The 27,491-nt window shown below is 34.5% G+C and overlaps 1 protein-coding gene across 1 annotated transcript; it reads left to right on the forward strand.

The window, feature by feature from the left end:
* The first annotated feature begins 329 nt into the window (after window positions 1-329).
* SULT1E1 (sulfotransferase family 1E member 1) lies at window positions 330-26,883 on the forward strand. The gene is made up of 8 exons (XM_059066190.2): window positions 330-424; window positions 4,290-4,451; window positions 6,256-6,381; window positions 7,372-7,469; window positions 17,402-17,528; window positions 19,430-19,524; window positions 22,859-23,039; window positions 24,940-26,883. Exons 2-8 carry the CDS (start codon window positions 4,301-4,303, stop codon window positions 25,050-25,052), a joined length of 891 nt encoding a protein of 296 aa, XP_058922173.1. The 5' UTR covers window positions 330-424; window positions 4,290-4,300; the 3' UTR covers window positions 25,053-26,883.
* The last annotated feature ends 608 nt before the right edge of the window (window positions 26,884-27,491 follow it).

Genomic DNA, 27,491 nt, shown 5'->3' on the forward strand with positions numbered 1-27,491 from the left:
TCTTATACTCTGTTGCATCATGTTTATATTTTTCTCCCTCTACTTTGCCTTCACTTTCCTCTCCCTCCTTCTCCTCAACCCACAGATGGCTATTGGCAGATTTAGAAATTTGATCATGAACCAAGAATGTAAAATAACAGGAGAATTTCTACATCTCTGTATGAATAAACATGACTCTGTGTGGCTCACTGCATCTGCAGGTATGATTCCATATTTGTATTACTCCATTGCAACACAAACTCCAGAAAGCCTAGCCCTACAGACTAATCTCCGCCTCCTTCTCTGGCATTCAGAATAAAAGCTCACCAGAAACATTCCAAATGCACCGCAGTTTTCATCTTTTTTTGCAGCTTGAAACCTGAGTGGAGATTTGAAGAAAACTGGATTGGATCACCAAGTTTCTTTCACAGGACCGTCTGGACAGGTTTTATCTCATTATTGCTGACATTAATATTTAGATTTTAGATATAACAAATACAGAATGCAAATTATTTACTACAAAACTGTTTTAAAAAAGAACTATAGAGATAATGAAGTTTTTATCAATACTTTAGTCACTTAATAATGTACAACATGTAAAGCTTTATTAAATCACTTATTTATCATTAAAAATAATATCTTGTATTTATATAATGCTTTGCTGTTTAAAGAGTTTTAACATAACACTACAGTATCCTAATTGCCTTGTAAGTCCTGCATGTTGGACATGTTCTCTATTTTACTGATAAGAAAACAAAGCAACAGAGTAGAAAAGTTAGAGGAGAGACTGAATTCTAGTCAGGTGTGAAATATGTCAGAAGCAGTCTATTACAACCAGAGGCCTTGAAAATATTACTATCACTTTTAAGTGAGAGATATCAGATACACAAGAGCAGAAATCCAAGTCCTTGGTAAGTTGTTGACAAGTAGACCATTGTCAGGATAGTACTTATTTTATCTAGGAGACTTTAGTGGAACCTAGAGAGCCCGAAGAGATTTGATTTAACAATTAAATAATTGAATTTAATGAGGATTTTTTAGCATCTATTTAGTGACACAGTGCTGAGGTTCTGGATAGAATGATGTACAAGAGGATATTCTCTACTTTCAGCCACTTTGTGCAAATACAAGTAAGTCGAAGAAGGTGAGGCTGAAGTGAGCTCTTTGCAACTACACTCACCCTGGTATTCAGCACTTATCACTGTGCTTGGTAACAACAGAGGAACTCAGACAGAAAGTACTTGCTGAATGAAAGGCAGATTGGGAGTGGAGGAGGGGAGGATGGAGAAACACAGAAAGAAAAAGAGGAAGGAAAGAAGAAATAAAGAGAAAGAAGAAATATTTCTTCCTTCAACTGAATTTATGAATCACAGTTTTAATAATTTTTGTTGGTATTTCCAGACAACAGTAACCTACATACTCAGTTAGGAAATGAAATTGACAATTTCTAACTGAAATAGGTCTTTTGAGAAAGAAGAAACCTGCTAGAGGTGAATCTGTACATTGTGATGTGAGATAATTTATTAAAAGAAGTTAGGTAAACAAAGCAAGAGATTTTATTATATGCCACCTAGTTTAACTATGAGATTTAAATTGACCATGAAGGGTCAGCCAGGAGTCAGTCAACTGCTTGATAATAAATCAGCTACTCCCGATTGACTATAAGCCAATTCTTACAAACTTGGCAGAACATCAAGAAAGTTGTTCACATGAATAAACAAATCAACAGACAGGGCAAGGGATGCTTTCCTCACACAGTTTTTTTCTAGTGATTATATGAACAATAGACTTCCGTGCAAACCATTAAGAAAGTTAAAGACAACTGGAAATACATGATGGGAAAACTACAGATATCTTCAATTTATAAATAAATAATAAATTACTAGCTATCAGTTAGGACAAAACAGTACTCCTGATGGGCAAAATTGATCAAAATGATGAAAAGAACCAATAAACTTATGAAATATGAAAACATGAAAAATTATAAAATATCTATGCAATACAGATTTTAAATAATATATATTCACTTATGAAAGATTGTAACAAATAAATTTCCAATAGTGATGACGCAGTGAGAAAACAGGCAGTTTCATATACTGCACAAATGTGCACACTCTTTTAGTGATTTGTTAAAGACAATTGCCAGTTTCGTAAGTGTGTATACCTTTTACTTTGGCAATTCCATCATCACTGCAAAGATAAGTGTGAAAAGACCTATGCTCGAAGAAATTTGTTGCAGTACTATTTATATTGGAAAAAAGGAAAAACAGGGATTCCCAACAATAGAGTTGTATCATCTATGTTACATCCATACTATGGATTGCTATGTGTTATTCATAAGAATAAAAACAGAATTTATGTACCAGAACCAAAATATGTTCACATCATACAGTTCAGTGTAAAAATAGATTACAAATGAATGTAAAATAGAAAACAAATCAAACTACACTCATAAGTGTGTAGATTTTATATATATTTAAATATTTAGAAACTTAAAAACAGCATTATTAGGAATGGTCATTTCTTATGTGTAGAATAAAGAGAGCACTTTCATTTTCTCTATATCATTTAATGTTTTCCACGTGTCAAAAATAAGGATATTTATATGTGCATGTTTACATGAATGCATGAATGTGTACGAATTTATCCTTCCTTGTGTAAGACTGATATGGTTCAATCCTCAAAGAGTCTCCTGCAGGACAAACCTAACCTAATCTATAATGATGTCTGCTTTTTCATAGAACCTCATGACATATGCATAAGGTTTTAAACTAAAACTTTTCAAGTCTGACAAAAAGTGTGTAATAAATAACATCCATTTTCTTTCCTAGGGCGGTTGTAGAAAGAAAATAGGCACTTCTTACAGTGAGGCCAGCTGGAAGGCTATTTTCATATTCAGTCAGTAGTTGTTGAGCTTCCTAACTAGGGCAGTGACCATGAAGATAGAAAAGAGAAGAAAATAATGGAGATGGAATCAATGGATTTGAGTGCCTGGTGCTAGTGAAGGAGAGATAGGAGGTAACATCTGAAAGTTTTCACCTCTACTGTTTAGCCTGAAATGTAGTAGGGGAAACACTACCAGAGGAGATTTCAGTTAAGTCAGTGGTCTAAATACTTGGTTTGATTTGTAGGTTACATCTTTCTAAAATTTTACCTTCAGGTATTTCTTCCTTTGGGTTAATGCATTTGTTACCATATCTGCTAATTTTACTTCCTCTTTAGAGTGTACCTCTCATAGTTTGGGATGCTCTGTATTAAAGGAAACACATTAGGTGTCTAAAAGAACTACTGCCTCCAAGAGACTCTTGTTATGGTATGAACTTTCTGAAAAAGACAGTAAAAGCCACAGCAGTCACAAATGTATAGGGGTATAACAACTTACCTGGCAGTTTTTTGGGCAAGGGTGCATATTAGCTGTAATGCTAATATCAAAGAAGGACAACATTTGTTGAGATGCTATATCACAAACTCAGAACGGGGTAAAGGAGTAAAAATGGGGAGTAAAAATGTAGTGAAAGAAGTGGAAAGCCAATAAAGGAAAGTGTGCTTAATTAAAAATTTTAAGACTAACTCTGACATGAAATGATTTAACATGGGATCAGGAGAGGAACTGTCAATGATAACCATGTTGTTTAACCTTATAATTGTCACACAAGTCACTCAATGGGAGTGTCGACTTCCTTACTGATCAAGTGAGAGAGAAAAGTATAAGTAATGCTAGGGGTCACACAGGAATCTTCTCTACCCTCAAGAATCTGTGTCTTAGACATAGCCATTACAGTGTCATTAATTTCATCTTCTTTTTAATACACTCAACAAGCATTTGATTTTTTTTAATTAAATGAAACATATTCAGGAACTAAGGAAGCTCTGACTTTGATATCTGGCAATAGCTATCAAATGTGATGATCAATCTTTATTGTTATTTAATGTATACAGAATTAATCAAAGTGATTCTTTGCCAAAGAATTGTATTTTCTCAATCTCTTAGCTTTATTATATGCCCCATCAATTTTGACAGAGAAATAGAAAGCTCTGTTGAATGTATCACACATTTTGTACATAGTTTTGAAACATCTTACTTTATTGTGCTTTGTACTTATTCTTTCATATGTTAGACTTATTAATAGGATTAGAAACTTAAAACACCAAGGCTATGTTATATCCTTCTTTAATATGCCTTTACCCCATATGCTCAACAGCTAAGAAATGCTAGACATCCAAGAGAAACTCAATGTACAGGGCTATTATTAATGTTAAAACATTTTAAAGTACATATAAAGTGGAAAGCATACCTTTTTATCTTTCAGTGTACCACTCTATGATGAATTCTTCCAAACCTGCCTATTTAGATTACTTTGGCAGAATCCATGGAATTCTACTGTATAAAGAATTTATCCAATATTGGCATGATGTGGAGGCATTTGAGGCAAGGCCAGATGACCTTGTCATTGTCACCTATCCCAAATCTGGTAAGTCTCTTTGTTATGTCAAAGTTGTTCCCTTTTCACCTAGGAATGACAAACCTACCTTGACTGGTAATTATTGAGCCATTCACCCCTCCCACACTCATTCTTTATATTAAATAAGGACAGATATAGCAGTTTGGGTATAGACATAGAAAAAGTGGCATACGATAGCTCTATTCTAAGACCACAATCTGTACCTATAATTTGAGCAGCACATTGACAAATGGGTATTGTTGGCCACTTTAGAAAATCACATAGTATAGATGGATGAATATGGAACCATAACTAAAATTTAAAACTACCCACTGTGTTTACCTTATGTCATTATTGTCATTGTTGTATAGACAAAGTATAAGCAACTTTCACAGATTTTTTAAAACTTAACACTTTTTCAGCTAACCAGCTCCTCTTTATAAAGTCCATCTCTGAAACTCTATTTGCAAGCAATGTTTTTTTTTCCTAAAATTAGCTTGTTAGTCATAACTCCGGAGTCTTACAATCCTAGACCTTTAGAAATTAGAAAGGTCCAGTATAGACTTCTTCTCTATCTTCTCTATCTCTATCTTCTCTATCTCTATCTTCTCTATCTCTAACTGTTCCAATTAGCACTTAAGTATGTCAAACACTAAATATGTCTTTGACTACTCTGACTGTAAAGAGCTCCTGCATTTCTCTTCCTTGTCTAGATCTATGTCAGCACAAAACCAGTCACATGAAGAGGACACCTGAGAGCTATTCCAGAGTCAATTTCTCTTCTGCATCTCCCATATTCAATCAATCAATGTGTTTTGCCCATTTAGTCTCTTACAGGTCTCTTGTCACCTTTCTTATTGACCCCTCACTCCACTGTTTTACTTACTTTGGCTCTAGAGGAATTCTTCCAAAATATAACCATGATAATCTTGATTTTTTGCTTAATGTATGCTAATGCCTTTGAAAAACTTTTAGAAAACAACTTGAACTCTAGTATGAACTACAAGGCTTTTTAGGCTCAGTGTCTGGTTGCTGCTGTAAGCTCATCTCTACCTATCCCTTCAGGTAGCCTCTGATTTAGTCTTTATAATCTATATCCAATTTGTTTCCTTGTCACTTTACTATTTGTAAGTATCTGGCCTTTGATTAAAAAAACAAACAAACAGATCTTCTGTCTGGTAGACCACTTTCCTACCTTACAAAACTTGTGAATTTATGCCAATAATTTGTTAAAGCTAAGCTCAATTATCATGGTCTCTTGAAGGCATTTCTTGTGGAAACATCATGGCAGCAGCAGAAGCACACAAAGTTCCTCCCTTACAGTCCTTTGAATCCCTGTGTCCAACTATATTACAACATCTTAAGGAAAAAGAAGTGTTGTAATTATTGAGCATTCTTTCTGACTTTTCAGAGGGCCTACGAACATCACAGGACAAGGACCAGATTTATTCTTTTCTATATACTCTGTACTAGGACTCAACCTGAGGCATAGAAGCTATCCAGAAAATTTGTGGATGAAAGTATGCTTACTTTTCAGCTGTAAAAATTTAGTTCCAAGACTGTTATCAGCTTGTACAATTCATCATCGACAAATTCAGATTTCTACCACTGGTGTATCTTATTACAATGTTCTTCCTTATTTATTAATACTATGTTAGGATCCTATAAGATTAAATCTTAGAAGAAATATTTCTTGACTCCTGTGGTTATTCTGGCATCTTTCAAATACTATTGCATTGGTAAATTCCTATTTATCCAACTATAAATCTATCACTCCCTGCATCATCAGCTATGCATCATCAGCGGGAGACTCAGATTTGTTTAATTTTTTCAGGCACAACATGGGTTAGTGAAATTGTATACATGATTTATACAGAGGGTGATGTGGAAAAGTGCAAAGAAGATGCCATTTTTAATCGAATTCCTTACCTGGAATGCAGAACCGAAAAGGTGATGAATGGTAATGCTTAAGTTAATTTTAAAAGCTATATACACATTTTAAGTGTGGGTGTAAATGGTGCAAGGAAAGAGACTATAAGCAAAAATGGCAATTAGTATTATGTCTTCTACATAGGAAAGAATGTAAATTTAATTTTAAATCTTGACAGAGTTTATTGTATAGCATATGCCTGGAATAGAGTGAATAAGGATAGCTCTGACATGCTTTCAGCAGAGCCTAGTAATATGTGAGCATTTATCTCTTTATGGGATGTATGCAACAGTACTTTAAATGCCAGAAAAATATCCATAAATTTTTCAAAGATATATGCAAAAATATTTTTATCACAGATTCTTTTAATATTATGAAAAATTAGAAACAATATATATGTTAATCAACAAAAGAAGAGTTAAAAGTGATATGAAATCATTAAACATGTTATGATGTCATATGTTTCTTGACATTGAAGTCTTGCTATAATATATTGAGAAAAATGCAATTAGGGGACTTCCTTGTCTGTCCAGTGGTTAAGACTTCACCTTCCAATGCAGAGGGTGAGGGTTTGATCCCTGGTCAGGGAGCTAAGATCCCACGTGCTTCATGGCCAAAGAACTAAAACAGAAGCAATATTATAACAAATTAAATAAAGACTTTAAAAAATGGTTCATATGAAAAAAATATTAAAAGAAAAAAATGCAATCAGAAGATATTAAAAATTTCATCTGTGTGTGTGGTATTTGTATGGCTGTGAGTCTGGGCATATAGACATCCTTGTATGGAAAGATGCTTACCAAAATGTTAATAATGATTTTTTTTCAAAGGTGAAAGTTTATTTGATCTATTTTTTCTCTATAAATTTCTCTACCTAAACTTCTGTCATAGTGAATATGTATTATTATTATGAAAACAATATAGAATATATAGTTACTTTTATTTTTTAAAATCTATGAAAATCCATATAAATATTTATAACTTTTGAAGTTGTCTAACTTTTGTTTTTTTAAAAATTAGGAGTAAAACAATTAAAACAGATGGCATCTCCTAGAATAGTGAAGTCTCATCTGCCACCTGAGCTTCTTCCAGCCTCATTTTGGGAAAAGAACTGTAAGGTAACCAGAGTCACGTTCTCTTAGAACTTCACTGAACTCAAAGAATTTTACAATGATAAAGTTATGTAACATCCTAACTGTGTCTTATACACACTTGTTTATTTATTCCTTCATTAAATCTATAGACATTTTTTTAAATGTGGATCATAGTCAGTATAGTTAGAGAATCTAGATTTCTGTTCTAACTCCAGAGGTGATTCTGAGAAAAGCAGGTAAACTCTCTAAGCTTCAGTTTCCTCATCTATAAGAGAGGGATAATAATTGCATTCCGCATCGAGCTGTTATAAGGATTAACTAAAATAATTCTTGTAAAGGGCTTAACATAGTACCTAGCATGTTATAAATAATATATGGTAGCTACTTTTTTATTTGTTATTATTAGTAATTGCATTCAATATACTCTTTTTGCAAACTATTGTGCTTGGCATTGTGAGGCATGCAAATGAACTAGACAGGGATAAACCAGACAAAAATAATATAATAAGTATTTACTGAGTGCCTATCACGAGCCAGCAATATGACAATTAACAAGATGCATGCAATCCTTGTCTTCATGAACACATGGTCCACAGGGGGAAAGTGACAAATAAACAAACAATACTTAAGGTACTATAAGTCAAGTAAGAGAAGAATTCTAGCCCAGACATTGAGGGCATAGAAGTTATCCAGGAGCAAGTAACATCTCAGCTGATATATGAAGGATGTATAGGAATTAGTCTATACAATCCCAGAGGCAACCCAAGGTGGGATGTGAAACCAGTTCAATTTAGCTGGAAAGCTGAGTATCCATACTAGCTGGATGAGTGAAGGGAGATAAGCTGGGTTTGTTTATAACAGACATGGAAGCCAATTTAGAAAGTTTGGGTTCCACTTTGATGATAATGAGGAGTTACAGCCATATTAAGCTGCTGATTTATATGATCAATTTTGCTTTTTAGAAAAAATAATACATGGAATATTAAAGTACAGGCAAAACATTGTCTTAAAACACTGAAGCTGTTTCTCAAGACCTTACTAGCTTTATTAAGACACACTATGACCCATACTAAACATATAAGATATTAAAGCACTATATGTAGTCATTACTGACAAAAAAGGGGATCTGAGTGATGAAACATTTCCATTTTGTACTCTGACGTAACAGGGTATATATGACATTTTCTGGAGATCCATGGTGCAAAATTTTGAAGATTCCAATGTTTTTTGTTTGTTTGTTTTTATCATAGGCAATCTTAGAGAGATCACATACATCCTGCTGAAATCATTCCATACATAAGAGCTCTCTCTCTTTAATAAACATTATTTATGTATCTTTTGGGAAACATGTCATTACTATTTTTTCAAGAGATTTGGCCAAGTTACTTTTTTTCTTTGGAGAATGAAATGAAGCCTTGATATTACCCCCCCCTTTATTTATTTATTTTTTTAATTTTTAAAAATTTAAAAAATTATAAATTTATTTATTTTTAGCTGTGTTGGGTCTTCATTTCTGTGCACAGGCTTTCTCTAGTTGCAGCGAGAGGGGGTTACTTTTCGTTGCAGTGCATGGGCTTCTCATTGCAGTGGCTTCTCTTGTTGCGGAGCATGGGCTCTAGGCTTGCAGGCTTCAGTAGTTGTGGCATTCAACTTCAGTACTTGTGGCATTCAGCTTCAGTAGTTGTGGCGTGCAAGCTCAGTAGCTATGGCACATGGGCTTAGTTGTTCCACGGCATGTCGTATCTTCCCGGACAAGGGCTTCAGCCCATGCCCCCTGCATTGGCAGGTGGATTCTTAACCACCATGCCACCAGGGAATTCCCCCCCTTTACTTTTAAATGAAAATACATACTGTACCTTTATAATAGCCTCAGTCTTCACAAAACTGCTGATCATCTCAGAGATCATCAAAGACTAGGAGACAATTGCATGGATTCACATCCTGAGCACTTACAGGGTGATTCACTGGTAGACAAGAAGAGAGGTGGATTGAGACTGTTAGTAAAAGTGTGTTTGGAGTGTTGGACTAGAAACTTTAAGTGATAAAAAAGAAGAAAGTAAATAAAAATGGGGGGGAACAGGCTAATAGATAAAAGAAACAATTGAGGCCAATAAACTTGAGAACTTGGAGTTGTTGCAGAAGAGGTATATTCCTGATAAGAAAGAAAGAATAAAGAAACAGGCCTGTCTTGGAAGAAAACATGGTGCTCAAGGACAAGCCTTCAGAAAGTTTAGGGTACCGACAATTTTCAAGATTTGGCTAAAAATATTGTTAGGTGAAGTAAAAGAGAGGTAATTATCAATGACCACATGAACCTAGAGAATCATATGGTTCATGCATACAGACACTAAAATTATACAGTGTGGTGAAAAGTTTTGGTATGGAGAGTAACACTGTGAGGCAGGTGTTCAAATCTTCAATTAAAGCAAGGGAATGACCACAAGTTTAAAAATGGCTCAGCTGGTTGAAGTATGAATTATTATAGGATCAGAGGTTTTTCAAGTGTAGGAATTTTAAGATAGATTGTGATCCCAAGTGAACTGTGGGCAAACTAGAAATTTTGACCTGAGTGGAAAGACCTAGATTTACCTCGAAGGCAGGATGAGTATGTGCAGTGAAAAGTTAGGGAAGAGAATAGGATCTTCCAAGAAAGAGATAAGACAAACGGATGGAAGTTTAAGGAAAGAAGAATTGCTTTAACTCCCCACCTTCCCCCGCCCCACATCCTGGAGAATAAAAACTTTCATGGAGGACCTGGAGCAAAGGTTTAAATATGGATAGTATTTTTTAAAATTTAATTAATTAATGTATTTATTTATACAGCAGGTTCTTATTAGTTATCTATTTTATACATATTAGTGTATATAAGTCAATCCCAATCTCCCAATTCATCCCACCAACACCCGCACCCTGCTTACCACTCTTGGTGTCCATATGTTTATTCTCTACATCTGTGTCTCTATTTCTGCCCTGCAAACTGAATATTACAAGGGTAATATACCCTTGTACCACATCTTTATCCATTCATCTGTCAATGGACATTTAGGTTGCTTCCATGACTTGGCTATTGCAAATAGTGCTGCAATGAACATTGGGGTGCATGTGTTTATTTGAATTATGGTTTTCTCTGGGTATACGCCCAGGAGTGGGATTGTTGGGTCATATAGTAATTCTATTTTTAGTATTTTAAGGAACCTCCATACTGCTCTCCATAGTGGCTGCATCAATTTACATTCCCACCAACAGTGCAGGAGGGTTCCCTTTTCTCCACAACCTCTGCAGCAATTGTTGCTTGTAGATTTTCTGATGATGCCCATTCTAACCAGTGTGAGGTAATACCTCACTGTAGTTTTGATTTACATTTATCTAATAATTAGTGATGTTGAGCAGCTTTTCATATGCCTTTTGGCCATCTGTATGTCTTCTTTGGATAAATGTCTATTTAGGTCTTCTGCCCATTTTTTGATTGGGTTTTTGTTTTTTTTAATATTGAGCTGAATAAGCTGTTTATATATTTTGCAGATTAATCCTTTGTCCATTGATTCATTTGCAACTATTTTCTCCCATTCTGAGGATTGTCTTTTTGTCTTGTTTATAGTTTCCTTTGCTGAGCAAAAGCTTTTAAGTTTCATTAGGTCCCATTTGTTTATTTTTGTTTTTATTTCCATTACTCTAGGAGATGGGTCAAAAAAGATCTTGCTGTGATTTATGTCAAAGAGTGTTCTTCCTATGTTTTCCTCTAAGAGTTTTATAGTGTCCAGTCTTACATTTAGGCCTTTAATCCTTTTTTTTAAAATTTAGTTTATTTGTGTATGGTGTTAGGGAGTGCTCTAATTTCATTATTTTACATGTAGCTGTCCATTTTTCCCAGCACCACTTATTGAAGAGACTGTCTTTTCTCCATTGTATTGACCATAGGTGCATGGGTTTATCTCTGCACTTTCTATCCTGTTCCTCTGTTTTTGTGCCAGTACCATATTGTCTTGATTACTGTAGCATTGTAGTATAGTCTGAACTTGTGGAGTCTGATTCTTCTGGCTCTGCTTTTTCCCTGAAGATTGCTTTGGCTATACGGGTTCCTTTGTGTCTCCATGCAAATTTTAAGATTTTTTTGTTCTAGTTCTGTAAAAAAAATGCCATTGGTCATTTGATAGGGATTGCATTGAATTAGTAGATTGCTTTGGGTAGTATAGCTGTTTTCACAATATTGATTCTTCCAACCCAAGAACATGTTATATCTCTCCATCTGTTTGTGTCATCTTTGATTTCTTTCATCAGTGTCTTATAGTTTTCTGAGCACAGATCTTTTGCCTCCGTAGGTAGGTGTATTCCTAGCTGTTTTATTCTTTTTGTTGCAATGGTGAATGAGATTGTTTTCTTGATTTCTCTTTCTGATTTTTCATTGTTAGTGTGTAGGAATGCAAGAGAATTCTGTGCATTAATTTTGTATCCTGCTACTTTGCAAAATTAATTGATTAGCTCTAGTAGTTTTCTGGTGGCATCTTTAGGATTCTAAATGTATAATATCATGTCATCTGCAAACAGTGAAAGTTTTGCTTCTATTCCAATTTGTATTCCTTTTATTTCTTTTCCTTCTGTGATTGCCATGGCTAGGACTTCCAAAACTATGTTGAATAATGATGGTGAGAGTGGACATCCTTGTCTTGTTCCTGATCTTAGAGGAAATGCTTTCAGTTTTTCACCATTGAGTATGATGTTTGCTATGTGTTTGTCGTATACGGCCTTTGTTTTTGTTTGTTTGTTTTTTGTGGTACGCGGGCCTCTCACTGCTGTGGCCTCTCCTGCTGCGGAGCACAGGCTCCGGACGCATAGGCCCAGCAGCCATGGCCCACGGGCCCAGCCGCTCCGCGGCATGCGGGATCCTCCCGCACCGGGGCACGAGCCCGTGTCCCCTGCATTGGAAGGCGGACTCCCAACCACTGCGCCACCAGGGAAGCCCACGGCCTTTGTTTTATTGAGGTAGGTTCCCTCTATGCCCATTTTCTAAAGAGTTATTTTTTTTTTATCATAAATTGGTTTTGAATTTTGTAAAAAGCTTTATCTGCATCTATTGATTTGATCATATGGTTTTTATTCTTCAGTTTGTTAATATGGTGTATCACATTGATTGATTTGCGTATATTGAAGTATCCCTGCCTCCCTGGGATAAATCCCACTTGATCATGGTGTATGATCCTTTTAATGTATTGTTGGATTCTGTTTGCTAGTATATTGTTGAGGAGTTTTGCATCTATATTCGTCAGTGATATTGGTCTGTAATTTTCTTTTTTTTTGTAGTATCTTTTCTGGTTTTGATATCAGCATGATGGTGGCCTCATAGGATGAGCTTGGGAATGTCCCTTCCTCTGCAATTTTTTGGAAGATTTTGAGAAGGATGGGTGTTAGCTCTTCTCTAAAGGTTTGATAGAATTTACCTGTGAAGCCATCTGGTCCTGGACTTTTGTTCGTTAGAAGATTTAAAATCACATTTTCAATTTCATTACTTGTGCCTGTTCTGTTCATATTTTCTATTTCTTCCTGGTTCAGTCTTGGAAGGTTATACCTTTCTAAGAATTTGTCCATTTCTTCCAGTTCTCCATTTTATTGGCATAAAGTTCCTTGCAATAGTCTCTTATGATGCTGTGTATTTCTGCAGTGTCCATTGTAAGTTCTCTTTTTCATTTCTAATTTTATTTATTTGAGTCCTCCCCCTCTTTTTTTTCTGATGAGTCTGGCTAAAGTTTTATCAATCTTGTTTAACTTCTCAAAGAACCAGCTTTTAGTTTTACTGATCTTTGCTATTGTTTTCTTTGTTTCTATTTCATTTATTTTTGCTTTGATCTTTATAATTTCTTTCCTTCTACTAACTTTGGGTTTTGTTTGTTTTCTTTCTCTAGTTACTTTAGGTGTAAGATTACATTGTTTTTTTGAGATTTTTCTTGTTTCTTGATGTAGGAATGTATTGCTATAAACTTCCTTCTTAGAACTGCTTTTGCTGCATCCCATAGGTTTTGGATTGTTGTGTTTTCATTGTCATTTGTCTGTAGGTATATTTTGATTTCCTCTTTGATTTCTTCAGTGATCTCTTGGTTATTTAGTAACGTATTGCTTAACTTCCACGTGTTAGTGTTTTTTAATGTTTTTTTCCATGTAATTGATTTCTAATCTCATTGCATTGTAGTTGGAAAAGATGCTTGATGTGATTTCAATTTTCTTAAATTTATTGAGTGTTGATTTGTGACCCAAGATGCGATCTATCCTGGAGAATGTTCCATGAGCACTTGAGAAGAAAGTGTAATCAGCTGTTTTCAAATGGAATGTCCTATAAATATCAATTTAATCTATCTGATCTATTGTGTCATTTAAAGCTTGTGTTTCCTTATTAATTTTCTGTCTGGATGATCTGTCCATGGGTGAAAGTGAGATGTTAAAGTCCCCCACTATTATTGTGTTACTGTCAATTTCCTCTTTTATAGCTGTTAGCATTTGCCTTTTGTATTGAAGTGCTCCTTTGTTGGGTGCATAAATATTTTCAATTGTTATATCTTCTTCTTGGATCTATCCCTTGATCATTAAGTAGTGTCCTTTCTTGTCTCTTATAACATTCTTTATTTTAAAGTCCATTTTATCTGATATGAGTATTGCTACTCCAGCTCTCTTTTGATTTCCATTTGCATGGAATATCTTTTTCCATTCCCTCACTTTCAGTCTGTATGTGTCCCTAGGTCTGAATTGGGTCTCTTGTAGAAAGCATATAGATGGGTCTTGTTTCTGTATCCATTCAGTGAGCCTGTGTTTTTTGGTTGGAGCACTTAATCCATTCATATTTAAGGTAATTATCGATATGTATGTTCCTATTACCATTTTCTTAATTGTTTTGGGTTTCTTTTGTAGGTCCTTTTATTCCCTTGTGTATCCCACATAGAGAAGTTCCTTTAGCATTTGTTGTAGAGCTGGTTTGGCGGTGCTGAATTCTCTTAGTTTTTGCTTGTCTGTTAAGCTTTTGATTTCCTCATCGAATTTTAAAGACATCCTTGCCAGGTAGAGTAATCTTGGTTGTAGGTTCTTCCCTTTCATCACTTTAAGTATATCATGCCACTCCCTTCTGGCTTGTAGCATTTCTGCTGAGAAATCAGCTGTTAACCTTATGGGAGTTCCCTTGTATGTTATTTGTCATTTTTCCCCTGATGCTTTTATAATTCTTCTTTGTCTTTAATTGTTTTTCAATTTGATTACTATGTGTCTCTGCATGTTTCTCTGGGGGTTTATCTTGCCTGGGACTCTCTGCACTTCCTGGACTTGGGTGGCTATTAGTTTTCCCATGTTAGGGAAGTTTTTGACTATAATCTCTTCAAGAATTTTCTCAGATCCTTTTTCTCTCTCTTCTCCTTCTGAGACCCCTATAATTCGAATGTTAGTGCATTTAATGTTGTCCCAGAGGTGTCTTAGGCTGTCTTCATTTATTTTCATTTTTTTTCTTTATTCTGTTCCACAGCAGTGAATTCCACCACTCTGTCTTCCAGGTCACTTATTCGTTCTTCTGCCTCAGTTATTTTGCTATTGATTCCTTCTAGTGTATTTTTCATTTTAGTTATTGTATTGTTCTTCTCTGTTTCTTTGTTCTTTAATTCTTCTAGGTCTTGGTTAAACATTTCTTGCATATTCTCAATCTTTGCCTCCATTCTTTTTCTGTGGTCCTGGGTCATCTATCATTATTCTGAATTATTTTTCTGGAAAGTTGCCTACATCCACTTCCTTTAGTTGTTTTTCTGTGGTTTTATCTTGTTCTTTAATCTGGTACATAGTCCTCTGCCTTTTCATTTTGTCTGTGTTTCTGTGAATGTAGTTTTCTTTCCACAGGCTCAAGATTGTTGTTCTTCTTGCCTCTGCTGTCTGCCTTCTGGCAGATGAGGCTATCTAAGAGGGTTGTGCAAGCTTCCTGATGGGAGGGACTTGTGGTGGGTAGAGCTCGTTGTCGCTCTGGTGGGCAGAGCTCAGTAAAACTTTAATCCACTTGTCTGCTGATGGAAGGGAATGGTTTGCCTCCCTGTTGTTTGTTAGGCCTGAGGTGACTCAGGACTGAAGCCTACAGGTCCTTTGGTGGGGCTAATGGTGTACTTTGGGAAGGCTTATGCCAAGGAGTACTTCCCAGAACTTCTGTTGCCAGTGTCCTTGTACCTACAGTGAGCCATAGATGCCCCCCAACTCTGTAGGAGACCCTCCAATACTAGAAGGTATGTCTGATTCAGTCTCCTGTGGGATCACTGCTCCTGCCCCCTGGGTCTTGATGTGCACACTACTTTGTGTGTGCCCTTCAAGAGTGGAGTCTATGTTTCCCCCAGTTCTGTTGAAGTCTTGCAATCAAATCCTGCTAGCCTTCAAAGTCTGATTCTCTGGGAATTCCTCCTCCTTTTGCTGGACCCCCAGGTTGGGAAGCCTGATGTGGGGCTCAGGACCTTCACTCCAGTGGGTGGACTTCTGTGGTATAATTTTTCTCCAGTTTGTGAGTCACCCACCCCACATTTATGGGATTTGATTTTATTGTGATTGCTCCCCTCCTACCATCTCATTTCAGCTTCCCCTTTGTCTTTTGGGTGGGGTATCTTTTTTGGTGAGTTCCAGTGTCTTCCTGTCAATAATTGTTCAGCAGTTAGTTGTGATTCTGGTGCTCTTGCAAGAGAGAGTAAGTGCACATCTTTGTACTCCTCCATCTTGAACCAATCCGTGGATAGTATTTTGAGATGCAGAGAATGTTCAAGACAGAGGGAACAGCATGAATTTTAAAAAGGGATGAAAATTATGAAGTAAATTGTTGGATATAGTGGCAAAGAGCTCCATTCAGCTAATAGGCAAAAAGGACTAGGGAGAGTTTTAAGTAAGGTTGGAAAAGTTCAATATGGATAATGATAGCTTTGATGAGAAAAGAAAGTTCACTTTATTTACTGTAGTATTTGGAGCTTTTTATAGTGGGACCTTAAAACTGAAAACCATACTTCTTAGAGTATATAAAAAGATTTCTTTAAAATTGTTTGAAAATGTATTAACTTGAGTAAGACAGGTTATGAGCCTAATATATCCAGGAAAGAGTGGAGAGTCAAGAGCAGCCATTCCCAATGGCATTGCTCAGGTGCCTGAAGGAGGAAGTGGAAGACCAGAGAGATGGAGTTTACTTTTGCAGCTCTTTTCCTGCAGCACTGAGTGTCTGACCTAGAAAAGACTGTAACGATCTGATGTAAATCATTTGTTTAGTAGATAGAAAATGTAGGTCCAAAATGATTGGTGCTTTGCACAAGATGGTAGAAATTAGTGCCAGAACCAGCGTCTAAAACCAAGGCTTCCTGACTGTTCATTTATTGATGTTTCCTTGCTATATAAAATGGAAACTCAACAAGGTGTGAGTGAAGATTATATTTTTTCACTGACAGCAGCATGCACTTAAAAAGAACCTCATAAACATGATTTTTTCTTCAAGATTGCAAGCAAGAAAATAACAGGACTTTTTTTTTTTTTTTTTTTTTTTTTTTTTTTTTTTTTTTTGCTATAAGGAATAGTGGTGTAGTATAAAGGCCAGAAGACTTTTTACTCTCATTGGGTACATTTATTCTCAACCATGTATTCTGACTAAGCTTCAGTTTAGTTTCTTCACTTATAAATTGGGGATAATAATCTGCCTCATCCATTTTATATCAATGGAATTTGAAACACTCAAATGAAATGTGTGAAATAAAAATGAATATGGCACAAAAATGAAAAGTGAGAACTAACATTGAACAACAAAGCAAAAGATATTGTCACTTCAGATTATTTAAGGAGTTTTCTTCTTTATAATTTTATATATTTTCTACAATAAATATGTTATGTTTATAGTTGAAAACATAAACATTTCCTTTTAAAATCTTGATGAGAATATATTTGAAAAATATTAGCTGATTTAATATCTAATTTCACCTTCTTAGATCATCTATGTTTGCCGGAATGCCAAGGATGTGGTTGTTTCTTATTATTATTTCTTTTTAATGGTGACTGCTAATCCAGATCCTGGTTCTTTTCAAGATTTTGTGGAAAAATTCATGGATGGAGAAGGTATGAACAGTTTCTTTTTCTGAATTCTTTCAAGGTAAATGATACAAGACAAGTGGCATTTCTGGGCAAACATTTTTGTTGTCTGTTCTGGTCTGTTATCCTTCCTGGTCCTTAATTAAAACACAGAAATTCTAGAAGACCTTGAACTTTAGAACAAGCACAGAGTTTCCAGATGTGGATGGCAAACTGCAGAATCTGGATACTCTAGTTTGGTGCCTACAAATAAGTATACAGATGTATGTGTGTTCAATTCTCTCTCATCTCTTTTTATTACAGAAGCACTTCACAGTGTGTTATTACAACTTCATTGAACAAGAGGGGAAAAAGACAGAGGAGAGAAAATGTTCTTTTGTTTCTAAGAAAAATTTCAGATACTACATGGGGCCAGAATTCACAAAGAAGTCTGAATATCTACGAAGTTCTTACTCATTCTAACCACTGTACAGTCTGAATAATTCAACTAGATTTTCTCAGAACAGTACAAGAGTTACTTGAGCAGAAATTCTGGGAAAATTTGTCTTTTTATTTAACTCCCAACTAAAGCAACTGAGTATTCAAATTTGAGAAAGAAAGTGTTCAGGAGAATCTAGTATTAACTAAAGAAGGCCATTCTGATCCTGTAGTAATAATTGTAAGGAAAAAAGATAATAACACCATTTTTATATCCACAAAATTTAATATTGACTCAATGAAAATGTGGTATGTGTGCTTTATGCTTGTTGCTACATTTGGAAAATTTTATGTTAAAGCATCATGAATAAAATACATGCCTCAAGATCATCAAACCGGTGTTATAAGGCAGAGAAAGATAATGTACCTCTGCAAAATGAATGAATAAGATCACTATAAAAATCATTATATGACTTTTTCTAGAAAGAAACAAATGTAACAAAACAGAAACATATACAGAAAAGAAACTAATGTTTACCACAGGTGAGGGGAATGGGGAGGGGAAAAATAGATGAAGGAGATTATGAGGTACAAGCTGCTAGTTATAAAATAAATAAGTCACAGGGAAGTAATGGGCAGCATAGGGAATATGGTCAATATTTTACTATAATTTTACAGTGTGTAATCTATTAAAATATTGAATCACTATGTTGTACAACCACTATAATATTGTAAGCCAACTATACTAAATAAATAAATAAATAAATTGTCGGTAGAGTCAAAGAACAGAAGAGGTATGTAACGATTTAATGCAAAGCAGAGTACTTTGACTCACACATCATTATATTATCATACCAGCTTTTTACTGGGTAAAACACTTGGATATATGTGAGAGAAGATGAGGGAAGAGAAAGGAAGAAACCGTATTTGGTCATACCACATCACCTCCAAAATCTTCTAATTTTTTAGAGTGAGAATGATACTAAGGGTCCCTAAGAGGACACCTCTTACCACTTAAACTGTGAGTAGTGTAACAAAAATTATATAGCTGCTAGCTTCAGTTACCAAAGCTAGTTTTTAAATGGTATATTTGAGACCTGGACTGAATTCTGTTCATAATAATGTTGCTAATTCCACTACTCAACTCCTTTCACTAACAACCTGATTTCACAAACACACACACACACACACACACACACACACACACACACACACACACCATTTTCAAAAATGCTCTCATAAGCTCTGAATCAAATGGATGGAGTCTTCCTTCACTTTTCCTCTGAGTCATAAACCATGTCATAATAATGAAAGTTGAGAATATGTTTCTGTATATAGTTTATTCAACATACTGTGCTGCTTTTGCTGCAGAGAAATTTGCTTCAGATGTGCAGCTGATCTCTAGTTTTCATTCCATGATCATTTATTTATATTTCTTTGTGTGAAGACTCATTTTCAAGCTATATAAAGATGATGCTATATCCTCACATTGTTTTTATCTCTAATTTTAGTTCCTTATGGTTCCTGGTATGAACACACAAAATCTTGGTGGGAAAAGAGAGAGAATCCACAAGTGCTATTTCTTTTCTATGAAGACATGAAGGAGGTGAGAAAATCAAAACATATGGCAACTTAGTAATTCTCAAAATGTTAGAATTTGACAACATGGTAAATAAAAAATTCTGCCTTTAAATAAATGATGCAGCCAACTCCAAAAGTTAAAATAATCCAGATACTTTAGCACAGATTTGAAGCTAGTAAATAAAAACCTTCTGTAAGTGAATACATATAAACCCAAGTCTCAAAAAATTACCAAAGATAAAAGAAGGAATTTGAGTTCTTAAAACAAAACAACAACAACATGCACACACATATGCACACAAGGAATCACAATGAGGAAGAAGAGTTAACTGGTTTCCAAATCCATAGAGGTAGGAATTATCAGACAAGGACCATAAAATAACGATGCTGAACATGTTTAAAGAAACAAAAGAAGAAATTAAAAATTTTACAAAGAAACAAGAGATTACTAAAATTGAGAAAGCAGATTTGGAAAAAAAAAACAGCAAAATAGAATTTCTAAAATAATTTTTAAAAATTAAAGTTAGAAAATTTAAAGATAGTTTAAATAACAGATAAGACATGGCTAAATAGTGAATTAGTAATGTAGAAGATGATGCTGAGGAAAGTCCACAGGATGTACCACAGTGAGATAAAAAGAATACTTTAGAAGAGGTAATGAATATATAAGATAGATTAATAAGGTCCCACATACATCAACTCAAACTTCCAGAAGAAGAGAGTAAAGAGAATGCTGGAACAACAATATGAAAAAGAGTGAGGACATCATAATTTCTTCATAATCTGTTTTTTTTTCCAGCTTTGTTAATAATCAGGGTAATTTTAAATAAAACTTACCAGGATGCCCTTTCACATCCACCAGATTGACAGCAATTAAAAAGTCTGACAATAATAAATACAAGCAGGTTGTGTGTTAGTGAGAAGCAACACACTTCTGAGAAGAGTATAAAAATATACAAACACTATGGAAACAACACGTTACCTAGGGAGGGCAAATATGCACATAATTTAAGACTCAGAAATTCCACTAGTAGATATATGCTCTTGAGAAACACTGACTTGTGTGTAGTAGTTTATATATATGGCAACCTTCATAGCAGCATTCTCCATGACCATAAAAATTGGAAACAACCCAAATATACATATATTCAGGAATCAATACATGATATATACTATTATTCTACAATCAAATATCATATTGCAATGAAAAAGAATACACTTCAAATGTGCACATCAATTGGGTAAAACCAAACCATATGTTGTCTAGGGATACATACATGAGTTTCAAATCTACAGAGTAAAGCACAGGATTGAGTAGGTCAATTTCAGGATAGCAAGTTTGTTGTTGTTTGTGGAAATTGGAATGGAGAATGAAAAGAATGAAGCTGGAAACTTGCAAATGGAAAAACTCAACGAATTGTGAATGTTTTATTGCATACATTGGGTAGTAGGTAAAGGTGCTATATTGATTTTTATTCTTTAAAGCACATATGTGCGCATATCAAATAATTTTTAAATGAAAGGCAAAATACTGGGTCTTTTTATTAAGGGGTAAGAAATATCTTCTCTCATTCTTTATTAGTACCAAGAAAGCAATCGATATCCATGTCTTGTCCACATCTTTGCACAATTATTAAGATTCATGTGGCAGTAATTCTAGAGTTGTTTTGATGAGGACAAATTTAAAATAAAATCATAAGTATTATTTTAGAAACTGAATTATTATTTCTTTCTTTTTTTTTTTTTTTTTTTTTTTTTTTTGCGGTACGCGGGCCTCTCACTGTTGTGGCCTCTCCCGTTGCGGAGCACAGGCTCCGGACGCGCAGGCTCAGCGGCCATGGCTCACGCGACCAACCGCTCCGCGGCATGCGGGATCTTCCCGGACCGGGGCACGAACCCGTGTCCCCTGCATCGGCAGGCGGCCTCTCAACCACCGCGCCACCAGGGAAGCCCTGAATTATTATTTCTTTATAGAATTTAACACAGAACAAATTGGAATGAGAAGCAGCCATGATCTGTAGTTTATTTTATTACTTAAATTTGTGTTCTGTAACTAGAATATTGAAGACAGTAAATTTGAAAGGCACACGAAAAAAATTTATTAGTTAATCCAACAATTTCACCCTTCCAAATTGTTCATGTCCATTTACTCCCTATTTTGGTCAATAATGGCCATGCTTAGGTTTCTTCTCTATTTGAGTGAATGAGGAACAGAAGAATAAATGTTTTCTCTTGTTTCTACAACATATCAAGTAGAAAGAGAAAAAGACAGTAATCTTGTTATGTAGAGATACTACCATTTTTTGTGGAAAACAAGTAAATAAAAAACATGTGAGAGGGCTTCCCTGGTGGCGCAGTGGTTGGGAGTCCGCCTGCCAATGCAGGTGACACGGGTTCGTGCCCCGGTCCGGGAAGATCCCACATGCCGCAGAGCGGCTGGGCCCGTGAGCCATGGCCACTGGGCCTGCGCGTCCGGAGCCTGTGCTCCGCAACGGGAGAGGCCACAACAGTGAGAAGACCATGTACCACAAAAAAATTTAAAAATAAAAATAAAAAAAACATGTGAGAATACGTATATGGTACAATGGATTTATATAGGGATTTATGGGAGCAAAAATAGAGTTAACTCAAATTGGAATAGTCTAGGAAATCATCCCAAAGAAGGTGATACTTAAGCTGAAGTTTGACAGGCAAGCTGTAATTTGTAGGACAGAGAACTAGAGAACAGCATTCTGTGTAAAGCATTCTATACACCAGAATAAGCATTATAGTTGGTTTTGAGAATCGTTGCATTGAATGATTAAGCCGAATAATACGGTATGCTATAGAAGTGACTAGAGATGGGGATGTTTGTAGCTATGGTTCATAAAAATCTGATATTGTTCCATGTTGAGTATTTGACTTTTTACACCCTTTCTTAATCTTTCTGGTTCCTTTGCTTCAGTTACATCATTAAATTAAAAGAAAAATGAAAGCTGTCTGCATATTTGAAACCCAAAACTTGATCTGTCAAAGGGGACTGTAGTTTTTAAGAGTGTATATTATATTCACAGATAGTATTTATTGAGCATGTACTATGCATAAATGACTAAAGTATTTTATAAACACCATCTCATTTAGTGTTCTAAAAATCTTTGAAGTTTCTTTTATGCCCATTTTATGAATTAGGAAAATTATGCTTAGAGAAATTTAAAAATACCACTTCCCCCAAAAATGTTTTTGCTCACTAGAAGCCTAATTCCAATATCCGTGGGAGGAAGAGGAGGGAATAAAAGTTTTCTTTCTGTGTCCTTTTTTATCCACAAAGTAATGTATTCAATTTTAGTAACTGAGTCTTCAAAATATTTTTTTCTTCTTAGAATATCAGAAAAGAGGTGATGAAATTGATAGAATTTCTGGGAAGGAAGGCATCAGATGAGCTTGTGGACAAGATTATAAAACACACTTCATTCCAGGAGATGAAGAACAATCCATCTACCAATTACACAATGCTACCAGATGAAGTCATGAACCAAAAAGTGTCTCCCTTCATGAGAAAGGGTGAGATAGTCATGTTATTTGCCTCCATTGCTGTAGGAAGTCATAAGTTGAAATAGTTATAGGCAAACATCTATTAAGATCTCTTCATGCCTGTGGACCCTGCTTGTTTTCTTCAGAGCTGTTTCACATTTGAGTGACCAGTTCTGCAGAAGCATAAAATATTAGTACCACTACTAATACTACTAATAAATTACTATTACTTGTTGATTACTTGGTATATGCAGCAAATTATATTAAGAATGACCAGCAGCCACCCCAGCCTCAGTACTAGCACTAATACCACATTCTACTGCTATTACTTATTAAGTATTTGTGCCTTGGTGCTGTATCACATACATCATATAAATTTATAAATATAAATTCTAATCAAAAAAAATTCTAATGCAAGAGTTAAGAGAAAAATTCTGTTATAATCTAATTTTGAGATGAGGAAACAAGCTTAGAACAATTAGTCAGCTTTTCCTTAACCAAGTGGAAGGCATTTTTTAAGACTAAATGGCAAATATCCAAACTTATCAAATTGTATACATTAAATATGTACAGTTCTCTGTATATTAATTATATTAATTAATATTAAAAAGACTAAGTTTCAAAACACTTAGTGGCAAATACAGCTTGGCTTAGCAAAAATATCAAAATACAATGAGGTGACATCTATTGGGAGGAGGCATGGTGGTCTTGATGAGACATAGTCAGTTTATAAATCCAAAGGCATGTAGGATATGCAGAGTATTGGGACATCCAGTCTTACTGATACGTGAAGCAGAAACATAACAGAGAAAATCTTGCTCTTGGAACCATATTGTCAATGAGAGGGTCAGGGATTTTTTTAAACAATTGGAATAACAAACCTGCCACTGGGTGAAAATAGGGCACACATGAAAGAGAGTTAACATGCAGAGTAAATTTAAATTATTGAATCCTCAGATTATCTCAGTTTCTTTTCTCATAATGTCCTCATACAATGTCCTTAAAATAATGGCCATGTTTGTAAAGGGCTTTGTACTGTTATACCCTCAGACCCCACATGATTCTCATGACACACATTTTCTATCTTCTGCTTTTCGGGTCTTTTCATTGGGAAAGTTTAGATCTCCTTGAGCTAACAGGGCAATTGAACAATTGATTAATTTAAAATACAAGGTGACTTCCTTCTGTCAGGGGAGGGTTGGATGTGATGAAAAGCAAAAGAGAAGAGCCTGCTAGACTATTGTAACACACAGGTGGGAAATGCTGAGGAGCTTCTCTGTCGGTGGCAGCAGAAATGGAGAGAAGGCAATGGCTATGAAGAAACTCTGAATATAAATAAAGAATTAGATATTGTGGTTGAAGGATAACTGCCAAGTTTATGCAGTGGATACCTGCTGTTGCCATTGACCAGGTTATGGAAAAGGTCACCAAAAAAATGCAATTTTGTAGGGAAGGAAATGAATTTATTTTTAAACTGGGTGAATTTGAGATGCTCGTATTGAATGAAAGTGGTCATATCAGGTACGCACTTGGATATGAAGACGTAAGTCTGGATTTTAATATTATTAGCATGAAGATGATATTTAATATCTTGGGAGTAGGTAAAACATGGATCTCAGGAGCCCCAACATTTCAGAGGAAATTGGAGAAGAAAAATTAAGTGAAGTATTGATAGCATAACAGGGGAAGGTCAGAGAAATAAATTTGCTGGGTTTTTTGTTTATTTTGTTTTGTTTTGTTTTAACAATAAGGACAAATCCTTGTTTGCACTCTCAAATATATAGTATTTATGGTATATATTTTATTTCTATAATTAAGGATTACAAGAATAAAATTAGATTAGGTGTTAATGAAAGTGATGAATATTAGAAAATTTCATTATTCTGGCTGGAAAACATAATATTTACTATTTTTTTCTCTTTTGTTACAGGGATTGCAGGAGACTGGAAGAATTATTTTACAGTAGCCCTAAATGAGAAATTTGACATGCACTATGAGCAGCAAATGAAGGGGTCTACACTGAAGTTACGAACCGAGATCTAGGAAGGGTTTTCTTGACACATCTGAGATTAAAGTGTTCTTCTCATCATTCCTTACCTCTTTTATTTTAGACTAGTAGAGAATGAGTCACGTGAAAGATCATGATCAGGTTCACATGATTACTGAGATCTTCGTATAAAAAAGCAAGAAAGATTTTTTCCCTGCTGTTATCTTTTAAATTTTTTTCCTTTTCTTTCTTTATTACAAATTATTACACAAATCTATAACCTATGAGAATGATGTGGGAACATATAAATTATTGAAGTTGTTAAAGCCTCATCAAAAATAACCAAACATTCCAAATTCTTTAACTTTGTATTACTTTTTTCCATTTATTAGTACATTTAGTATATACATATACATTTATATACATATATGCATTAATATATATATTTACATGGAATTTGAAAACCTTGACAGAAAGAACTAAAGAATAAATAAATATGAGGGCATAAATAGATCTATTATTTCCTTCTGGATTTTTTTTTCACTTTCTGCAAAATGGCTTAATTTGGAATTTACCTTAGTTTAATGTGAATTTGGGGCATAACAGAACTGATTTCCAGATGTTTATAAGTAATCCCAATGAGTGTTATTTATGCTTGAATGTCTTTAGCTAATTTGAAATAGTTATGCTTTAGTATTATTTCTGTCCTATACACAATATAATAAAATTAAGTTCTGTAAAGTTTTAAAGAACATGATATATGCCAGTAAAATAAAATACAAACAAAAGTAAAAGAAGAATTATTATTTTTTTATTTAAACAATGTTGTTTTGGCTTATATCTCCTATTTTTCTCTATTCTCTTGATCATTTTTTTTCTATAGCATGTTTCTTTTAACAGTCAATGTTTCCTTTCGCTAAATCAGAAGACACACAAGATCTCAAAAAATTCACTATGGGTCTTTAGTAGAATAGAATGTCATTACTTCCTAAACTCAAAGATCAAATCTAGGGAGAAACTGATATATGTTTTCTTACCCTTTGAACTCATTTTCTTACCCTTTCCTGGGCAAGGTTATTGTTTGTTCTCAATTAACTACACCTTTTCCATTCATTAGACATATGCTTGTCAGGTTTCCAAGGCATTCTCCATTGTGGAATCAAATATCCTAACTTATTTCAAAAGTGCTGGTTTTGCACCAAATTTTAAAATGACATATTTTATGTATGAAATTTCAAAATTAATTTAGACTAGTTCTCTATTTACCTTAGTAATATAATTATGTCCATTGTATTTTTCCTTGTCTTTGATTTGTTTAACTGTTTTCATCTACTAAAATTATATATGCAATTAGGAAATTTATTCTTCCAATAGAGAAAAAGCAATATTTTGAGATAAGAAAGCTATTCTTGTGTTTTTTGGCAATAAAGAAATTTCACAACCTATTAGGGAGCAAATTTAAATGCTTTATTGTACATGATTTAATAAAATCTAGGATTCACTTAATTACTAAATGAAAATCTACATTTAAATATGTAAAAATGTTAGCATATTTTTTGGCTCAAAGACCTGTCTTTGATATTGGGCCATAACTTGTGCTTTTGGTCTTAAGACATCATTGGTAATAAACCAGCACAAAACCCTATATTTGTTCCCCTGAAAGATGAGGAGGATTATCTTCTAAATTGCAGAAGTTTGTTACCAAGAAAATGGATTCTTTATAGAATACATGCCTTTTAAATGAATGAGGAAAAAATCTACTTTGTGCCTCAAATCTTCAAGTCAGAATAAATAATAACTATTTTTGGATTTTTTTTGTTTTTTCTTGACTATGGTATATACACATAGTATATATTTAATAATAAAGGAATCCATAGTAGATGCGATAAACTGTTTTCAAACTTCTTTGAATCCATATTTATCTTCTATTTAGACTTACCTTAGATAGTGAAGTATCCCTCACTTTTCTTCACATTATACATATTCTTAATAATTACAAGCATTTTACAGAGAAAATCCATCACAAAGAATTTAAATGATTTCCCTGAAATCTTACATTTAGAAAGCAATGAGATTTGTTTTATAATACAAATAACTGACACCTGCTTTTCCAATGCAAGTCATTGAAATGAAGCGGTAGTCATCCCAAATTTTCAACCAATATCCTCCATGCCCTGTCCATTCCTTTATTCAATAATTTTTTTCCTTCAAGTTTTATTGAGATACAATTGACATACACCACTGTATAAGATGTACAGCATAATTATTTGACTTTACATGCATCATGAAATCATTATCACAATAAATTTAGTGAATATCCATCATCTCATATAGACACAAACTTTTAAAAACAGAAAAAAAAATTTTTCTTGTGATGAGAACTCTTAGGATTTACCCTCTTATCAATTTTCATATGTGAATACAGCAGTGTTAATTATATTTATCATGTTGTACATTACATCCCAAGTGCTTATTTTTCTTATAACTGGATGTTT

The sequence above is a fragment of the Kogia breviceps genome, chromosome 6, assembly GCF_026419965.1.
Source record: "Kogia breviceps isolate mKogBre1 chromosome 6, mKogBre1 haplotype 1, whole genome shotgun sequence".
NCBI lineage: Eukaryota > Metazoa > Chordata > Mammalia > Artiodactyla > Physeteridae > Kogia > Kogia breviceps.